An 18,096-nucleotide genomic window follows, 5' to 3' on the forward strand; every position below is an offset into this window, starting at 1 on the left:
CGGCAAGGTAGTTTCATCAAGAGTCCTACCTCTTATCTCTTATCTCATAGCTCAAAGTCTATCGATGTTTTACCAACTGGGACGAATGAGAGTTATCATCAATAAGCACCTACATAGGTACAATATAGCATACTGCGTATCTATATGGCTGTATAAACTAACAACAACATGGCTCATCAGTCAACTTGTCTTGCACGTGGAGGCCATGAAGCAAGCCAACCTACCCTACCTGCCTCGTCTAACCGAGATTTCATAGCTCATGCCTTGTAAGGTGCAGACAGGGCTAGGAATTACTTGCTGACAGGGTGAAGACGTATGTATGTATGCACTTTGAGAGTATGCGGGACGCACATTGCGGAAGAACCAATATGCCAAATGAGGTGATGTGGCAGGAGTTGTACAAAAATGGCCATCACCCTTGTAATGCCGTCCATTACATGGCCCCATTCTTGTAGCAATCCGCACCCTAAACTATTATGGATTTAACCATTGCGTGGCATAATAAGCAGGCGCCTTGAGAGAACGGCCGCTCATCCTACTCCTTTACTGGGCAAGTTTCCTCGTGAGCCTCCAGGAGCAAACAATTCCAACGTCGACAGCCAGTCGAAATGGCAGGAAGCGCTCAAGCTAGGATGATCATGCACATGGGTCCCTAGAAAGGGCCCTAGGAAGGAGGGTCCCTGATTCCCTGTCAAGTTCTATTCGTAGCGCTTAACGACAGGCCCTGGTTGGACTCAAGTTTCTACAGCCGCACCTTTTCCCCGCCGACCGTTTATCCACCGTCTGCCTCATTGCCCACCATCACATACAGCAACTCAGCACTATGATGGGTCAGGAATGACCAAAGTGAAGTGGCAGCTAACAACCAACATACATATGTAATATCATAACCAACGACCAACACAATTTACAGGGGATTACTAGCTGCCAGCCTTCGGGCCTCAGTCTGTCTTATATTGCTTTGGCCCCCGCGGACCTAAAGTGTGCTAAATCCCGGTCCCTCTCCGTTTTTAGTGTCGTGAGGTCGTTTCCCACATTCTCTTGTAATTACCCATCTCGTCCGGTTTTGTCATCTCTAATGTTTTGCTGTTGATCTTTGTTTTGCGTCTTGTTCCTCGCTTGCTCTTCTTTTCGATAATACTTGCCACTGCGATCACGTAGTCGCTGTCAAGGCACCGACCTGAGCCTTCGAAGAGCTGACAGGCTGGCAAGGTGTGCTGCTGTTGCGGGGTTCATACAAAAGTCGCAGTTATGAGAATTGGTTGTTTGCAATTCGCGCCCCAGGTGGGAGATGTCGACAACAACCTAAATCGCGCGGATGCCGTATTATCGAGAGCCAACCCCGACGATCTGGATGTTTTAGTCCTGCCCGAGCTGGCTTTCTCGGGTAAGTCATCATGAAACAACATCTTTACGCGATCATGCTAATGCCAAAAAAGGGTACAACTTCAAATCACTTCAAGATATCACCCCGTTTCTTGAACCCTCCGGCTCCGGAATCACATCTCTCTGGGCCAGAACAATCGCTCTCAAATACAACTGTGTCGTCACTGTTGGATACCCTGAAAAAGTCGACGTTTCACCAAAATGGCCCACTGGACCCGAATATTACAACTCAGTCATCGTTGTCAACGGCGATGGCGAAACCATCGCCAACTACAGGAAATCCTTTCTCTACCAAACCGATGAGACATGGGCGCTTGAAGGCAACCGTGGATTTTTTGATGGCTTCATTCCAGGACTCGGAAACACTTCAATAGGAATTTGTAAGTGGCCACCAAGTGCCTGTTATTCCTTTACTAACATCTTTTATAGGCATGGACATCAAGTTTGTATTCTTACCGATGCTCATCTTTCATATGCACTAACAAAATATAGCCCGTATAAGTTCGAAGCCCCTTGGCACGCCTTTGAGTTTGCCTTTCACGTTCTGGAAGTGGAATCCAATTTAGTCATTGTCTCTATGGCCTGGATGACAAGAGAGGATCCACGACGATTCACTCGTATGCCGAACGAACCTGATATGGAAACTTTGACATATTGGGTTACACGGCTTGAGCCCCTCATTCGTTCTGATAACGAGGATGAGATCATTGTTGTCTTTTGCAATCGTTGTGGAAATGAAGACGAGGTTTTGTATGCTGGAACTAGTGCTGTCGTTGGTATCCACGACGGGGAGGTCAAGGTTTACGGTCTTCTCGGCCGTGGTGAGAAGGAACTTCTTGTTGTTGACACCAACAACTCACCTTACGCCAAGCTTGTCTATCGGCCAGAGCCCGGAGGCTCTGGCATGGAGGCTCCTGGTCACCTCGAGCAATCCAACAAATCAGACAATAACGACAAAAAGAGCAACGCTGAAAACCCAAACAATGCCCAATCTAGCAACCAGAATGCTGGGTCTTCGAGCGGAAAAGAGAAGCCCAAGTCACCAGCGCCACTGCCACCGCCCCCTCAGCTCCCCGAAGACTTCGCTTTACAATCTGAGAGCCCTCCCACCAAAAAGCGACACCCGCCAGATATCACCATCCCCAAGGGCCTCTCAGAATCGAACCCCAATTCGGCGCGCTCGCCCGGAGCACTCAGCCTCAACATCCCGACGCCGTCCGCTCCCAGCCCTACGCCCATGGCAATTAGACCGCGATTGATCATACCTGAGTCGCCTCCTATACTCCCTCACCAATATCCTCCAGATCATCCCATCAGTGCTGCATCTCTGAGATCAGAAAGATCCATCCGATCCGTCAAGTCTGATCAATCTGAGGCCTCAGTGAAGACTGTTCGCACAAACCCACGACCACCAGAGGACAGCACTCCTTATCCAGACAGTGGTGCACCATTGAGCGGCTACCCAGCGAATTATTCCTATCCAGAAAAAGTCATCTATGGTGGCCAAGTCACCATCGAGAGTGCTGAGCCATTCAGTCCGAATACCCCATTCGAAGACATGTCTCCTATTTCGCCCGAACAGTATTACTGGCGGCCATCTGGTAGCATGATGAGGACACCGCTTTCTACTGGTGGCTGGACACCTGGAACACCTATTGGCAGAAGGCCTGAGCCATTTCCCTGGCCAGCTATCACAGGGAACTCACGCATTCCAAATCCCAGTAGTGCTATAGAACGGGTGAAGGATAATGCGACGCCAAAGGACTCTCGACAACTCCCACCGCAGTCCCCGCAATCCAACTCCTCGTCGAATCGAACTACTAAGAGTGAAAGATCTACACGATCTGCGCGTTCGGGATCATCTGTCAACTCTAAAGGTACTGTTCAAGGCTCTACGAAACAAGACAAGTCTCTCGCACGACCGTCTTCTCCCAAATCCCGAAATGCCAGCCGCTCCAGAATGCATGAGCGCTCCGGTTCAGCACTTGGTGACCGAGAAGCAAATGCTGCGATTTCATTGCATCTGGAAGGTATCTCTCTGCGGGCCGAATCTGCCAGCCGTATGCGTGCAGGTTCTGCTAGTGGCACTCCCGTCGGCGAGCGCGTCCAATCTCCGCCATCTAGGAACGATAGTCGAACTCGTCTTGGAGAATCTGGGAATCTCCAACCCGAAAAGCATATGATTCGTATTGCTGCAAGCCCTAGCATCCTTGAACAGGATCAGAGAAACCAATACCAGTCCCTGACATGTGCAGCATACCACCAACGGAGTAACTCTTTCGTATCCAACCGTACTCCTGCTGCTGACAATGACCGTTCTAACACACCTAAGTCGGCTATCGAAATGGCACGCCCGGCCTCGCGTGCTGCCAGCCGAGGACGAACGCCTGGTCCGAAGAAGTCTCCAACGAACGGAGTTGTTAACCCCGCTCTTCCAGCTACTGAACGAGCCTCTTCTGCAGACTCAACGAGAAATGATAGACTTCATAGTCGTGTTCACCAACGTGGAACCGGCAGCCGACAATCTCGGACTGGTAGGATCTCATCCAACCATACCGCGCGCCGTCGGTCTGATGAAGGTATTACACAGGAGTTCGAAAGAGTTGAGGCTATTCTGTGCCCCAACTGCCCAGTGCACGGCCGTCGGTCCTCCTCGGCTGCGGAACAGAACATCGATGTTCCAGCACGTGTGCCACAATCACCTCCTAAATTCTCTCCAACTCACCGGCCGGCTTCGAGTGGTGGTCCGTCCCGCCACCTTGCACCCGAGCAGATAGAAATCCGTCGGGCATCGTCAGGTGATGCTTCCCAGCTCACCTTTGAGAAACCTGTGCTTGATCTGAGCAACGACACACAACCATCTTCTCAGAACGAGGCTGCTGAGGCAAGCGACTGCGGGTCGTTTGCGGAAACGCTTCAAACTGTCTCTACGCCTGGGCGATCCCCTACCACGCCGTCTTTCAACCCATCCACACCCAAGGCAATGATCCTTAATGGCAATGATTTGGAGGTCGAACCATTATTCGGTGGCAACCTGGATGGCTCTGAAAAGACACCGACAACTCGGTGCGCGGAACTTGCCGCACAAAATACATCAAGCATGTCTCCAAATTCGGTGGCATGATTACATCTCACGACACTATAAGCGACCAAGTGTACAACACTCATTTTTTTTGCTCACCTTGATAAAGCATTGGAAATTCATACCAACGGATTGATACGGTTGATCTTTTGTATGGATATTTGAACGATTTGATATGACGAAGATAGATGATAAGGACATTCGCAACATTGCTGCCCTCGCGAGTAGCTGGCAGCCACGATACCATTGGTTTTCTGCTTTGAAGAGCCCAACATGTTACGAGTGGAGGATCCTAAGCTATTATGCCTATCATTCAATTTGCAACTATGGCTGCAAGTGATGTTTGCCACAGTTGACCTCACTCCAACTTGTGCTTTTGGATCTCATTTGTTTGATATGCCGGGGAACGAAGCTAGGAGTTGGAGAACGGGGGTTTTGCGATATAATGATCATATTTCAATTTAAGCTATATTTATTATACAAGACGAAAGGACTAAATGCTTCAATCAGCAGGACACTTTGTTCGAAACAGTGGGCTGTATGTATTTTTCGAATAATCCCAATGAAACCAATACTCGGTGCTTGGGAGGGGCCGCACCTACCCAATCTCGTCCTTTGATGATAGTTGAATGCGGACAATAATGTACTATAGGAGGCATCCAACGGGAGCGCACGAGCATGATAGGCGTTTTCGGTTGTCATTGAACATGTTTCCCGTTCTTCCGAAAGCTGTCGATCAGTAGGTTGTGGAACATAGCATGATCTGTGATCTAGGTTACATCATGACTTAGAATGGATAACTGCGTATCATCATACGACAGTTCTAGTTCTCTAAACCAGGCATTACCTATGGACTTGTTACCGCAAGCACTTGATGTTGGGTCTACGGTTGTTTGCTTGTGGCTCAATATCAACCCCGGGCCGTGATAGTGGAGCATCGGCACCGGGAGACCTTACGCTAGGGTCGGTAGGCCATACCGACAGGGCTCTTATCATTGATGATTGGCTCTGTAACCGCCAGAATTCGTGTGAAAGTCCAGGGGACCATGCAGAGACTCCACGGCAGAAGAGACGGGGCTGGGATATGTCAGTGATAGCGACTCTGAGTGGTTGGACCCCTCATTCCTATTTCTCTCAAGAGCTCGCCTCAACACCAGGAACACCGCCTGCTTTTGCCGGTGGCCAATCCTGATGCCACTTGCTGTGATGAACGAGTGCCACCATATCGCGGATCTTCCAATCGATGTTTTCCGCCCCCGGATACCTCTTGTACCAATCAATAGTCTGCGTGATAAAACAATAGTGGACATTGCGGATATTCAAGAGCTGGCGGCTGCACTCTCCTTGTCACGGCGCCATTGCAACTCATCACTCGCATCATTTCACTTGCTACACTACTAAAACATAGTTTTATATCGAAAGTCATTGCCTCTTGCAACCGCTCTGTTGGTTCTCGGTGCTGCACTCTGCAGCATCACCCACCGTTTTCACGCATTAGCTAAAGGCACAGCCATATGTCACATCTGGCGGGCGGTTCAGATTCACAAGTGTCTGTCTGTCTCATCTTTGTTTTGTTATAAGAGCGCCACTGTCGTCGCCTTTCCGCCCCCAAGCGCCAGGCGTATCAAAAACTAAGGTCTTGATCTTGTTTCGGCATATATGTAACACAAAAAGATCATCATTCTGTTCCTTAAGGTCTCCACTCTGGTCGAGTCTATTCCGAAACCCGTGGCCTTGATTCATATCCTGCAGCCATCGAGCTGGCCACGTTCTCCTCCAACAATATTAAACTCACCATGAGATCATCAGCATTAATATCAGCCTGCGGGCTACTTAGCCCCGTTGCCGCCATCATAGTCGCAAATGGATCGCCCTGCGGAACTTTGTGCGGCAACGTTCTTGATGCCACTACATCTGATGACATCGTCTGCCATGAGGACGACTACAAAACTGGCACAGGAATTGTATATCAACAATGTGTCGCATGCGAACTAGGCAGCGACTACCACACGAAGGACAACGAGACCGATCAACAATGGCTACTTTGTAAGTCCTCTTGATCACCCTCGGCCTATCTAACTATGGCTAATATGACGTGATCATCTTCAGATAATGTTCGCTATGCAACATCGTATTGCTTATTCGGTGTGCCTGATAACGAGAAGGTTATCAACACTCCTTGTTTAACCTCGTGAGATTCCATATAAACCTGTTGTCGATGGTATGCTAATAATTCTGATAGAAAAGCTTGTGGACCATTCCGACAGGCCGTCGAATACAAAAATCTGTCTTCAAAAGTTGAGAGTTATGAGTATTGTGACCAGTGGCCGGTCCACGACACACCCGACTTTGAAGGATGCACAGAGTGTCTACGCGCTGGCGATAACTATTATTTGGCCAACTGTAAGAGCTCGCAATTTAATGAAAATTGCTCAAATACTAAAATACTGCAGTCTTTACCCTTCTTCAAGCCGGATGTGAACAAAAGCCAAAACCTGGCATGGAAATCTCTATCGATGGGAATGTCTTCTCACAAGAGGTCGTGAACATTACAGAACCTACACCCGTTGCTTCCTTGAATCCAGACTGGCTTGACCAGGGACCCATTAGTCTAGGTGCCAAGGTTGGCATCGCTGCCGGAGGCGTGGTCTTAATCTTGTTCATCCTTGGTTTCTGTATCATCTGGCGAGGCAAGAGAAGAAGGAGAGCATTCCTACGACAAATCGAAAACCGACCCAAACCGCAACCCCGACCTCGTACCAAGAGTGGATGGCCAGCTCAGTTGCAGATCAACAACGACATGCGCGAGACACCGTTGAGCCAAAGGCCGCTGAGAAGCTGGGATGAATCACCAATCAGTGCCCGATCCGAGAAGACTTTCCCAAGATATATATCTCCTTATGGTTCTCAGTTCAACAGCCCCGTCAGCGCCACAGAACTTCAGCTCGCTCAATGGCCAGTTATGCACCCCAACCAACCGACATACCCTCCGATGCCTGTCAGCACGGCATCAAGTACACACTTCGAGATGTTTCCCAACATGTATAAACCCGACCCTAGTCCAGTAAACTCTCAAATAGGAGTAGCTCTGGGCGGAGATGACTCGTCAATCAACACGCCTCAATCAAAGGGCAAAGATCGCGACGAGTCGTATGAGATGTATCCTGTGGATGACCGAACGCATACTGGTATCGGTATTTATCAGCCCGAACAATATGCACAGCATGACTATTTCAACAGAGAAAGCCCGTACCATGGCCAAGTTTACCAAGGTCAGGTCTATCAAGGCCAAGAGCATGAGTATGAGGACATATATGGCGATGACCTAAGGGACAGGAGACAATGATGATAATGTGAGAACGAATCACCGCGCCAATCCTTAATACATATTTGAACCTTGGGCGCTTGGAGTTTCATGGCAGGAATACCAATTTCAATTTCAATTTTACGTGATAAATGTCTACAATCTGTCATGTGCCGATTGACTATAAACATGATCACAGATCCAGTATTTATATACCTCTCTCTGGCAGGAAGATCGGCGCATAAAACTTTTATCTTCAGCATGAAAGTATAAATCAAGAGATGGCTGGTATTGTGGCGCTAATATGCCACGAGCAGCTTAATAAGGACTAGTGTCCAATTGCCGCCACACACCGGTCGCAGCTTCCTTCCGGTCCCCACAATGAAATCCATCCAGAGAAAAAAAATTTGGAAGCTTCCTTCCAAACCATCACACCGGGCAAGACACTGAGGAAATTTACGACTTCCACCTTCCGTTTCTTCCCTCCTGTCGCAAAAAGCACCTGCCGCGCTTGGCCCGGTATATCACATTGATTCCAAAAAGGAAGTCACATTTCACTAAACAGACAAAATGTCCACGGACGTCGCAGTTGTCAAGAAGGCGACAGAGGAGGAGTACATCATCAAGCCCCAGGCTCACACTCCCACCCTCGATACCAGCCAGTGGCCTCTTCTCCTCAAGAACTACGAGAAGCGTGAGTATCCCTGATGATTTGATGCGCCTGAAACTCCTTTTCGATGCATTGCCAAGCTTCAATCGCTCGCCTAGTTCCAAGATTCAAGGGCTAACTCGTAATCTTCAAAACTTGCAGTTCTCACTCGCACTGGTCACTTCACTCCCATCCCCAATGGCTGCTCTCCTCTGAAGCGCGACCTCAAGCAGTACATCAGCTCTGGTGTCATTAACCTCGATAAGCCCTCCAACCCTTCCTCTCACGAGGTTGTCGCTTGGGTTAAGCGCATTCTTCGGTACGAAAAATTTGAACTCTACACCATCGCGTCAATGCGCGCGTCGGAATATTTGCTAACATACACTTTAGATGTGAGAAGACTGGTCACTCTGGTACTCTCGATCCCAAGGTTACCGGTTGCTTGATCGTCTGCATCGACCGCGCTACTCGTCTTGTCAAGTCCCAGCAGGGTGCCGGAAAGGAGTATGTGGCTGTCATCCGCCTCCACGACAAGCTGCCCGGTGGCCAGGCTCAGTTCGCTCGCGCTCTCGAGACCCTCACCGGTGCTCTGTTCCAGCGCCCTCCTTTGATCTCTGCCGTCAAGCGTCAGCTCCGTATCCGAACCATCCACGAGAGCAAGCTCATCGAGTTCGACAACGACCGACACCTCGGTGTCTTCTGGGTCAGCTGTGAGGCTGGTACCTACATCCGAACACTCTGTGTTCACTTGGGTCTCCTTCTTGGTGTCGGTGGCCACATGCAGGAGCTCCGACGTGTTCGCAGTGGTGCCATGGATGAGTCCAAGGGTCTCGTCACTCTCCACGACGTTCTCGACGCTCAGTGGCAGATGGACAACACTCGTGACGAGTCTTACCTCCGCAAGGTCATCTCTCCTCTTGAGACTCTCCTGACCTCTTACAAGCGTCTGGTCGTCAAGGACAGCGCTGTCAACGCTGTCTGCTACGGTGCTAAGCTCATGCTTCCCGGTCTTCTGCGATACGGTATGTTCATCCAACAATTTCTTTCGTCGCAAATCGCTAACTGAATTTCAGAGGCTGCCATTGAGCACCACGAGGAGGTTGTCCTCATGACCACCAAGGGTGAGGCCATCGCTCTGGGTATTGCCCAGATGTCCACCGTTGAGATGTCCACCTGTGACCACGGTGTTGTTGCCAAGGTCAAGCGTTGCATCATGGAGCGCGACCTCTACCCCCGCCGATGGGGTCTCGGCCCTGTTGCCCTTGAGAAGAAGAAGCTCAAGGCTGACGGCAAGCTCGACAAGTACGGTCGTCCCAACGATGCTACCCCTGCCAAGTGGAGCTCCGAGTACAAGGACTTCAGCGCCGATGCCTCTGCTGCCGCCGCCGCCGCCGCCGCCGCCCCTGCCACTCCTGCCAAGGCATCTGAGGCTGAGGACACTCCCATGGACGAGGCTGCCTCCCCCGCTGCTGATGACAGCAAGGACAAGAAGCGCAAGAAGCACGATGGCGAGACCGCCGAGGAGAAGGCTGAGAGGAAACGACGCAAGGCCGAAAAGAAGGCCGCCAAGGCTGCTAAGAAGGCTTCCAAGGGTGAGGCCATGGATAGCGACAGCGATTAAGCGATTTACCAAGTGTTTGGTTATAAGCTTGAATCTGAAAGTGGCGGACCTTGATACCCGAGATGTAGGGTCTGTTGGCAAGGAGCGGTCTGCATGCTGTACCATATTCTCGCATATTGTGCCGTTTTTTGCTGTTTGAAATTATGTTTTGGGGATATAATGGCGTTTGGTTCGAAAATCCTGGGAGTAGATGTCAGGCACTCAATGCAAAGGACGATAAAAACTACGGCCTGTCTCTGACGGATAATTTCCTTGGTTCTGTGAATGTATGTGTGTATGGACATGTACGATTGTAACATGTTTCACTGCTGCAGCTGGTTCCTGTGACCGGTATGTGTAATGCCCGATGATGTGTGTTTGGAGAGATGGCGACACACAACGCATAGTAAAGCGGTCACGTAATCGGGGATTCACTAATAGCATTGAATTGTTGGATGCGTAGCTGAGGCTCCATCATCTTGAAACGTCTAGAAGCCTGGGCGATGCATGTGTTGTCAGGAAGAAGCAACGGAGCTGAAGCTACTGCATGTATGATGACACATTTTCTGGATACACGATAGAAAAATTGAGTTAAGACGAGGTTCCACAAGAAGAAGATTCTCACCAGTTCCTGATACGCCAGCTGGCCAGTCCATCTTATGTATGCAGTAACAATCCAACCACTGTCGTGTTAGTCAAGGGACTAGTCTTGGCCCTACGAAACACGAAACATCGGGATCTGGATGGGAAAACATGGAGCCAATCAGATTCAAGCAGCACATCTAGGAGTAATCTAGGAGTAGAACAACTGTCCCTGTTTCACCATCAACGCAAGAAGTGGCTATCAGGGACGGCTACGGCTTCTCTGGTTCGCTCAGAGTGAGCATAGCGTTACAATCCAATCGACCAACGCATGATACGGCATGAATGATCGAGGAGGATCCTGGCTTGGGCGTTGTCTGGCAGTGGCTTGGTCCATCTGATATATTGAACCCTGAAATCTCGGTGCGCTAAGGGATTCAGAGTACGGGTCTTAAAATAAAATCTTTCTGAAAAGATGGGCCCGAGAGAACGCATAGCTGAGCGTTTGTGTCATGCTGAGGTTGTATGTACACAATAAGGATTGACTAGAGAAGGGTGACCCATTACTTGACCTAGGGGGTTTTAGGGGGAAATGAAGTATAAAGTCGAGACGAGAGACGTGATTCGTAATGTTTGTCGTGTTATCCGTTGCTCGCTTCCAATTTTCTAATATCAAGCAGTGCTGTTAATATCTGTCTTATCAACAGGCTTGGTTGAGAAAAAGAAAGTTTCAAACAAACAAAAATCTACTATCTCAGCATATTGCCAGCGCATCACCTGCACAACCTTATTATCGTCTCTTTCACAGCAAGGTCAACTCTTGGCTTTGCATCATACACTTCCTCTTATATGGGCCAGTGACTAAATAACCAACGTCAGAGTCTGTTGATCATTCATCCTTCAGCTGTCCTTGGACCCATTGATCGACGACACATACGACATCGAGATAAACAGGTACCGAGATTGAGGCTCAGCTGAACAACTTATATAAGACGTTCCAGACGCCTTGTAAAGAAAGATTTGAACACCGACAACATGCCTATCATGTCTTCTTTATCGAGCCCTTGGAGGCAAATCATTGTTTGCCTTCTCTCCCTCTCTCTTGTAGACGTCGCCGCAGCCCTACCTTCTTCCCCGTCAATAAGGCCATACCTACTCCCACCACCCAAGCAGCTCATAGGCAAAAGGTCGGAGTCTTCTCCTTCGATACGACCGTACTTGCTGCCACCTCCCAAGCAGCTCATCAGCAAGAGGTCGGACAATGAGACAAACTTCATGCCCCGACTTGACGTCAACTTCCCCGACCCATGTCTCCTTCAAGACCAAGACGGTCGCTGGTTATCGTTTGCCACAAGTGGAAATGGACACCATATTCAAATCGCCATGGCTGATGATCCTTTTGGCGAATGGACTCACCTCGAACAAGATACTCTTCCAGGAGACGGATGGACGAGCGGTAGAAACTTCTGGGCTCCTGATGTGCGAAAGCTAGCCGACAACTCATACGTCATGTACTTTGCAGGGGAAAATCCCGAAGGCGGTCACTGTATTGGAGTTGCGCGGTCACAAAACAGCACAGGTCCATATGAAATAGATCCTGAACCGTTCGCATGCCCGAAGGACGAAGGTGGAGCAATAGACCCAGCCGGCTTTTACGACAAGACGACTAACAAGCGCTATGTCGTGTACAAAGTTGATGGTAACGCTCTCAAAGGCGGCGCCGGCACTCCGATCCGGCTACAGGAAGTTTCAACCGAAGATGGATCAACAAAGATCGGCGAGCCTGTGGATATCATGAACCGGATCCCTGCAGAGGATGGGCCCCTAGTTGAGGCTCCAAACCTGGTACACACGAATGATGGCAAATACTTGCTCTTCTTCAGCAGCCACATGTACTCTGATGATGCATACGATGTCAAGTACGCCGTGGCCGAACAGGTCGAGGGACCCTATGTTCGGGGACCGGCACCATTCCTCAAGACGCCGGCTCTCGGGCTCAAGGGGCCCGGTGGAGGTACAAGTGCTGAAGATGGGGGCTTCTTGGTGTTCCATGCGTGGTGCCAGGAGCGTAGGAGGTGTATGTACGCTATTGGATATGATATTGCCAGAGTGGATAACTCTGCTTGAGTACAGAGTGTGACAAGGACATTGGATAGAAGGGATGGCGTTTAATAACCACGTGGGAATGATTTTTGTGCAATGGTTGGTAATTTCCTCTTTAGATTAGATTAGAGCCTTCAGTTAGGTATAGAATGGGAAGTTTGTTCGCTCCAACATCTGGGGCTGGCCTTTGACCTTTAGTGGTATCATTTGATGCAAAGTCTTTGTGATAATGTTGAAGAACGGTTGATGGAGGCTTAGGCTAGCTACTCTAGGGCGAACCTTCCTGCCCTAAGCGCTGGGGCCTGTGCAACCCCTGGGTTCTTAGTTGTACGTCAGTCGTAACCGCTCCTTCCTTTTCCCTGATTCGCTCAGTCGGACAGCCACCATCCCGCCTTCCCCGATACAAGCGAATGAAACGTACGGAAACCTCCTGCGAACAGACTCTAGCAATGTCTTCCTCAACACTATCACCACCTGTCACTTATACCTGAACATATCTATAGAACTAAGCGCCCGTATCTGTTCACGGACCTCACCGTTCTTCGATAGCAATTTTCATTCGTCAATGGACCGCTTCTCATCTCGAAGAGGGCATAGTTGGTGACTGTCGTTCATCAACTGCAGTCAAGCGTACAAACCTCGATTGCGGCACGGACAATGCGGCGGCACTTTCTATCCGAGCATTGGGTGATTGGGAGTTGTTCGCGGCAATCAGATCGCTTTATTTCATTTTGTCCCTGCCTTAGTCCTTTGGGGCTGAATCTAACAGGCGGGGAAAGTGATGTCTCCATGCATAGCGTTGCATTTGTAGCTCTTGATCGAGTGATGAAGAGATCAAATTGCTTGTCTACTAGGTTCTTTTCACGCTGGACGTAGTACTTCATATTCAGAAAGCCCGCCCTTCCCCGTCTTTATTGTTTTGTCGTTATTGTTAGTGCTCAGTTTGCGTTTCATCTTCACTTTGTATTTTTATTTAGTGGCCTTCTCTCCAATCACTCATTGTAGTGTAGGCATCACTTTTGTCAATCTGCCATTTCTTATTCGTACACCATCGTGACTTGTCTTTTGTATGATTGTTATCACTAGCATGTTGTAGCAACTACGGGAGCACACACGCCCTTACTACGCTTCTACTTTGTTTGATACCGTTCATTGTCGTTCCTTCAAAATCCAATACGAGGTGTTTCACAGCTGGTCTGGCCTCCAATATACCCTGATAGTGTTGAAAACATTAACTCGCTTGCCGAAACCGCAAGTCTCCTTCGAAACAGTGGCCCGTAACGGCGACCAGCATCATCAATCATGTCCTTCATTCCCGCCTTGCTGGCACTCCTCTTTTGGGCCTCGGCCACGGCTCTCCAAGTGACTCCCAACTCGCCGTGTGCTCAGTTTTGCCATGGTGCTCCCGATTCAAAGTCGAATAAGACCCATGGCGATGAGATTGTCTGTAACGACGATGACTTCAAGAGACAGGTCGAGGGCCAAAAGTTCCAAAGATGCCTGGCCTGCTTACAGGACAGCACCTTTGAACAGGGTGATGAGAATGACCAAGACTGGTTCTTGTGTAAGTTGCCTTCAGTTCCATTTTAATGTCATCTGCTAATCCTGTGACCAGACAACATGCGATACTCTTTCGACTATTGTATCTTTGGCTATCCAAACGCAACCGGAATCTCATCAGGCCCGTGTGTCACATCGGAGGCATGTGGACCTATCGAAGATGCTTTGAAGGAGGGCATTACCGAGCCCAAAGACAGAAAAAAGTATGGTTATTGTGACACTGATGGCAAAGCCATGCTCGGCGATTCAATCGCTAAGTGCCAGGCTTGCGTGAAGGCAGATAGCAGCCAAACCATTATATCAAACTGTGAGTTGAATTCGTGTCCAATCACCTGCTTCTCTGACATTTCGCTAGTTCTTATTGCTCTTGAAGCTGGATGCCAACAACGTCCTAATCCCGGCACCACGCTCGGGCTCAATGACACTGTCTTCAGTGACAGGTCCATCTCGATTCTCGACCCTTCTGCGTCACTTGCCCCTGGAGATGATCATGAGCTCCCCAACACTTCGATTGCTGCTATTGCAGTTGGGGCAGTTGCTTTCCTCCTCATCACTGCAGGCTGTATCTTTATGCAACATCGCAAGCGCAAGAAGCTTTCTGTCCGCGATCGACGCTCTTCTCTTTCTTTCCGCTGCCAGGCACGTCTCACGCCACGAACACCTGGCTTCCATGATCTGCCCCCATATATGGATGAGGAGCGGAACATTTCGAAGTCTTCGCTCTGGAGCCCAAGCAATGTTACGAGGAGCCCAAAAGAAGGTCACAAACTCGGTATTGTCACCACCATTGTCACAATCCCTCACCCGGCGCCTACAAAAGCCCCGTTACATACCCCTTGCCGCGAGGACTCATCCCCAGCAGAAAGCGTCTCGAGCTGCTGTAATGCTGCTCTTCTATCCAATGGGACAGTGCAGCAATGTAATACTCCATGTGTCGCATCACCACTTTTTAGTCCCGGTCTTTCTATTACAACACCCCGTTCCGGAACCTTTCCACGCGATTGTCACGACAGCAACAATCCCTGGGCGCAGCAACCATCAAGTGCTACTTCTAAAGGTTTCTTGAGAAAGAAGCAGTCAAGAGACTCTCAAGCACCAAGCGAGACACGTAACATTCGAATTGTGTTTGATCCACCACCCAAAAAGCCCAGAAAAGGTTGATACGCATCATATTACTCTACCTCTTTCTTTCTTTTCGTATTTACTTTAGCGATGGCGTTGCGGACTGAAGAAATCTGTGTGGGTGCAAGCTGCTGATCAAGCTCTAACTGGCGTTTGGGAATATTTGGAATGATGGGTTGGGATACGTACAGATATCCAAAGTGTTGTCTATAAACGAGGCTAGCTTCTAAGATCTAGTGTATAAAAATCAACAACTAAAAGTCTGGCTTCGATAGCATAAAATGGCTTGATTGTTTCACTTTTAAGGCCCTCAGCGACCAATTTGTCTGACCCCGAGCCATAGTAAGAAGATGCTCCTTCTGGCCCTGCCGCTCTGGGATGAGCTTTTTTGAACCATGGCATTCGCTTACAGATTGGCTTTCTTATCACCAGGACGTTGAACAACTCAAAAATGGCTTATTTGAAATATCACCGGGCTCAGTAGTTATCGAGATTGTGCTAAAGAGGCTACGAGCCATTGGTCTACTCGATGTTCCAACCTTCAAATGAAATCTGAAGATGTGAGATATCTATGTAGATGCTGCGGTCAGAATTGACAACGACGAAGCTTGGGGAATATATGTTTGGATCAAATGTCGCATACAGAAGCTACATCAGCGTCGCTGAGAGGCCGCTAGTAACAAGCTAAAGCCCGGAAGAGCATTTGACAAGGTATCTGACGGCGATAACTACATCCACTATCATGTATTTCACTTCCCAAGAGAATACGTGGCAATTGTCTGCATTTGCCTCTAGAAAATGGAGACGAAAAGCCCAAAGGTCTAATAATAGATGAACATATGCACCTCATCTGAGTCTCAGAAAGGAGTTTTAATGCTTGTGACAACTCGGCTTGTCAGGAACCTAATCGCCCTGTCGCTAGACCTTTGACCTTGACCTCCAGGGCAATAGTTGTGTTTGTCATATCGCCGCGAGAATGACCAACGAGACAGTCCGGGTCTCAAGTAAGGTCAAACAGCCGCCAAACCCGATGAATGAGAGAGACTGAATGTAGGAAATGATGATTTTTGTTAAGGATGCTCGAAGCCGAGACTCGAAGAAAGTCATCTATCTACAAGGCTAGCAGGGGTTGTGCGTGAAGTGACGATTCTCTGCGTGTCTATACTTCAGACAAACAAACCACAGAACTAGAGAGAGTTGATATTATGAATGTTTTACTCATTCGATCTTTGCAGAGATATGAGCTTAACAGTAGAGTTGATATTATACTACTAGTATTGAGGGAATACAGCTTTTAGACCCCACTAATCCTTGGTACTGGAAGCCTGCTCACCAAGAAAAGTCTTCAGTGATAGGAGTGTCTTTTCTTCAAGTAGGTGTGGTGGGATATCATGCCATCCTGGTCAATCGAGCTAAGAGGTTATTTAGTCGATGTGTATAGCACTGCCAGGAGACGTTGAAAACATCTTAGTTGATCATTAGGTGGAGCAACAATATGGCTGATGCAAGTATTGATGGATTATCAATATGAGTCGATGTCTGATAATGTAGTCATGGTATGTTTTCTGTCTTGGAAGAGCTGGGCCAAGCTGTCGGTTATGCACATGATAACACTGATAGACCTTGCATTCGGCCCCTGTTACCGAGTCCCGCAAAACTGTCGGAATGCCCCTGTGCCAATGGATTCCTCCAAGACGTTGTATTTGGTGACAGTGTTGTTGCCCTCGGTTGGAAAAGGGCTTCTCGTCCGATGATATGCGTGTTGCAGTTTCCAAATCGAGCTTAGATAACCAACAGTTTGATAACTAAGACGAAGGCTAATATTACTATTTCTTAGATTACAAAAGCAAGAGTTACGACTTGGCAAGCGGGAGGTAGTGTGTTCCTGCCTGCCTATTTCTGTATGTTGTTGGTGCGTGTTGGTCTTGCCTGCGCCTGCCCAATCGAAAGTGAGAGAATCGTTGCTCGATTAAAAGAAGCTTAAATTAAGCTGCATCGAAGGATGTTTCTAGCGCGGGGACGTTAGGCTGCTTTAGGAAGGTGGCTGTTTTGCGGGGAGAGAGGTGGTCTCGTGTAGGGAAACCATGTTTATTATTACGACCTTGACGGATAAGAAATTGTATCGAAAGAAGATATTGTAGTTGGAAGAGGTAAGTTGTAACACATATATATCTCTAGTATTCATTGGCCTAGTTGATCCGCGCTCTGGGTTCAGGCTGTATTAAACGAGCTGCATTCGCTATAAACTGATAAACTGATAAAGGATCGAGCACTGATAGTCAATTATTTACCTATCTACCTATTTTCGTATCTAGCCGCCTCTTATCACACACACACATCTTCCATTTATCCCAGGTAATCGCCGAACCATCGCCAACCTAAAACGCTGGAACAACCAAAAACAATGAACTTCCAAAGCTACCATGCATCGCTGCAACTTATCTTTTCCGTCTTTATCATGCCCAGACTTACAAAAGTTCTCATCGACCGCCGCCAAGATTTGGAGCAACGAGCCCATAGGGAGCCAACACCAATTTGAACCTCCCCCATGCTCGCAGCACTATCTTGGCGCGCCTGTTATCACGGGACTGAGAACCAACTGGCTAATCAGGGACGAGTCTCAACTTCTCCAGAAGCATATATCTTGGCACCGTCTACTTTTGATGCAACATCGTCGGGGGTCATATCCTAACTAGGACTTCTCAGAT

General features: G+C 48.7%; 5 protein-coding genes across 5 annotated transcripts; all 5 read left to right on the top strand.

The window, feature by feature from the left end:
- Nucleotides 1-1,251: 1,251 nt before the first annotated feature.
- On the top strand, nt 1,252-1,868 carry FGSG_07204 (uncharacterized protein; the record flags this gene model as incomplete). The annotated part of the gene is made up of 3 exons (XM_011328629.1): nt 1,252-1,387; nt 1,440-1,766; nt 1,816-1,868. The coding sequence occupies 3 exons, from the start codon at nt 1,252-1,254 to the stop codon at nt 1,866-1,868; spliced, it is 516 nt and encodes a 171-aa protein (XP_011326931.1).
- Nucleotides 1,869-6,264: 4,396 nt separating this feature from the next.
- On the top strand, nt 6,265-7,814 carry FGSG_07205 (uncharacterized protein; the record flags this gene model as incomplete). The annotated part of the gene is made up of 4 exons (XM_011328630.1): nt 6,265-6,514; nt 6,578-6,659; nt 6,711-6,871; nt 6,922-7,814. The coding sequence occupies 4 exons, from the start codon at nt 6,265-6,267 to the stop codon at nt 7,812-7,814; spliced, it is 1,386 nt and encodes a 461-aa protein (XP_011326932.1).
- Nucleotides 7,815-8,220: 406 nt separating this feature from the next.
- FGSG_07206 (centromere/microtubule-binding protein cbf5) lies at nt 8,221-10,282 on the top strand. Its single transcript, XM_011328631.1, has 4 exons — nt 8,221-8,466; nt 8,584-8,740; nt 8,812-9,443; nt 9,495-10,282. The coding sequence occupies exons 1-4, from the start codon at nt 8,343-8,345 to the stop codon at nt 10,040-10,042; spliced, it is 1,461 nt and encodes a 486-aa protein (XP_011326933.1). The 5' UTR covers nt 8,221-8,342; the 3' UTR covers nt 10,043-10,282.
- A 1,156-nt stretch (nt 10,283-11,438) lies between these two features.
- On the top strand, nt 11,439-12,730 carry FGSG_07207 (uncharacterized protein; the record flags this gene model as incomplete). The annotated part of the gene is made up of 1 exon (XM_011328632.1): nt 11,439-12,730. The coding sequence occupies exon 1, from the start codon at nt 11,639-11,641 to the stop codon at nt 12,728-12,730; it is 1,092 nt and encodes a 363-aa protein (XP_011326934.1). The 5' UTR covers nt 11,439-11,638.
- A 1,278-nt stretch (nt 12,731-14,008) lies between these two features.
- On the top strand, nt 14,009-15,427 carry FGSG_07208 (uncharacterized protein; the record flags this gene model as incomplete). The annotated part of the gene is made up of 3 exons (XM_011328633.1): nt 14,009-14,270; nt 14,322-14,573; nt 14,640-15,427. 3 exons carry the CDS (start codon nt 14,009-14,011, stop codon nt 15,425-15,427), a joined length of 1,302 nt encoding a protein of 433 aa, XP_011326935.1.
- Nucleotides 15,428-18,096: the final 2,669 nt, after the last annotated feature.

This window comes from Fusarium graminearum, chromosome 4 (genome assembly GCF_000240135.3).
Source record: "Fusarium graminearum PH-1 chromosome 4, whole genome shotgun sequence".
Lineage (NCBI taxonomy): Eukaryota > Fungi > Ascomycota > Sordariomycetes > Hypocreales > Nectriaceae > Fusarium > Fusarium graminearum.

What these genes read in the sequence shown, in the direction of transcription:
- FGSG_07206 (XM_011328631.1), top strand. Translation starts at nt 8,343, where the DNA reads ATGTCCACGGACGTCGCAGTTGTCAAGAAGGCGACAGAGGAGGAGTAC. An exon ending in TGGGTTAAGCGCATTCTTCG is followed by an intron (nt 8,741 to 8,811) that starts GTACGAAAAATT and finishes CATACACTTTAG; the next exon opens with ATGTGAGAAGACTGGTCACT. An exon ending in TCCCGGTCTTCTGCGATACG is followed by an intron (nt 9,444 to 9,494) that starts GTATGTTCATCC and finishes ACTGAATTTCAG; the next exon opens with AGGCTGCCATTGAGCACCAC.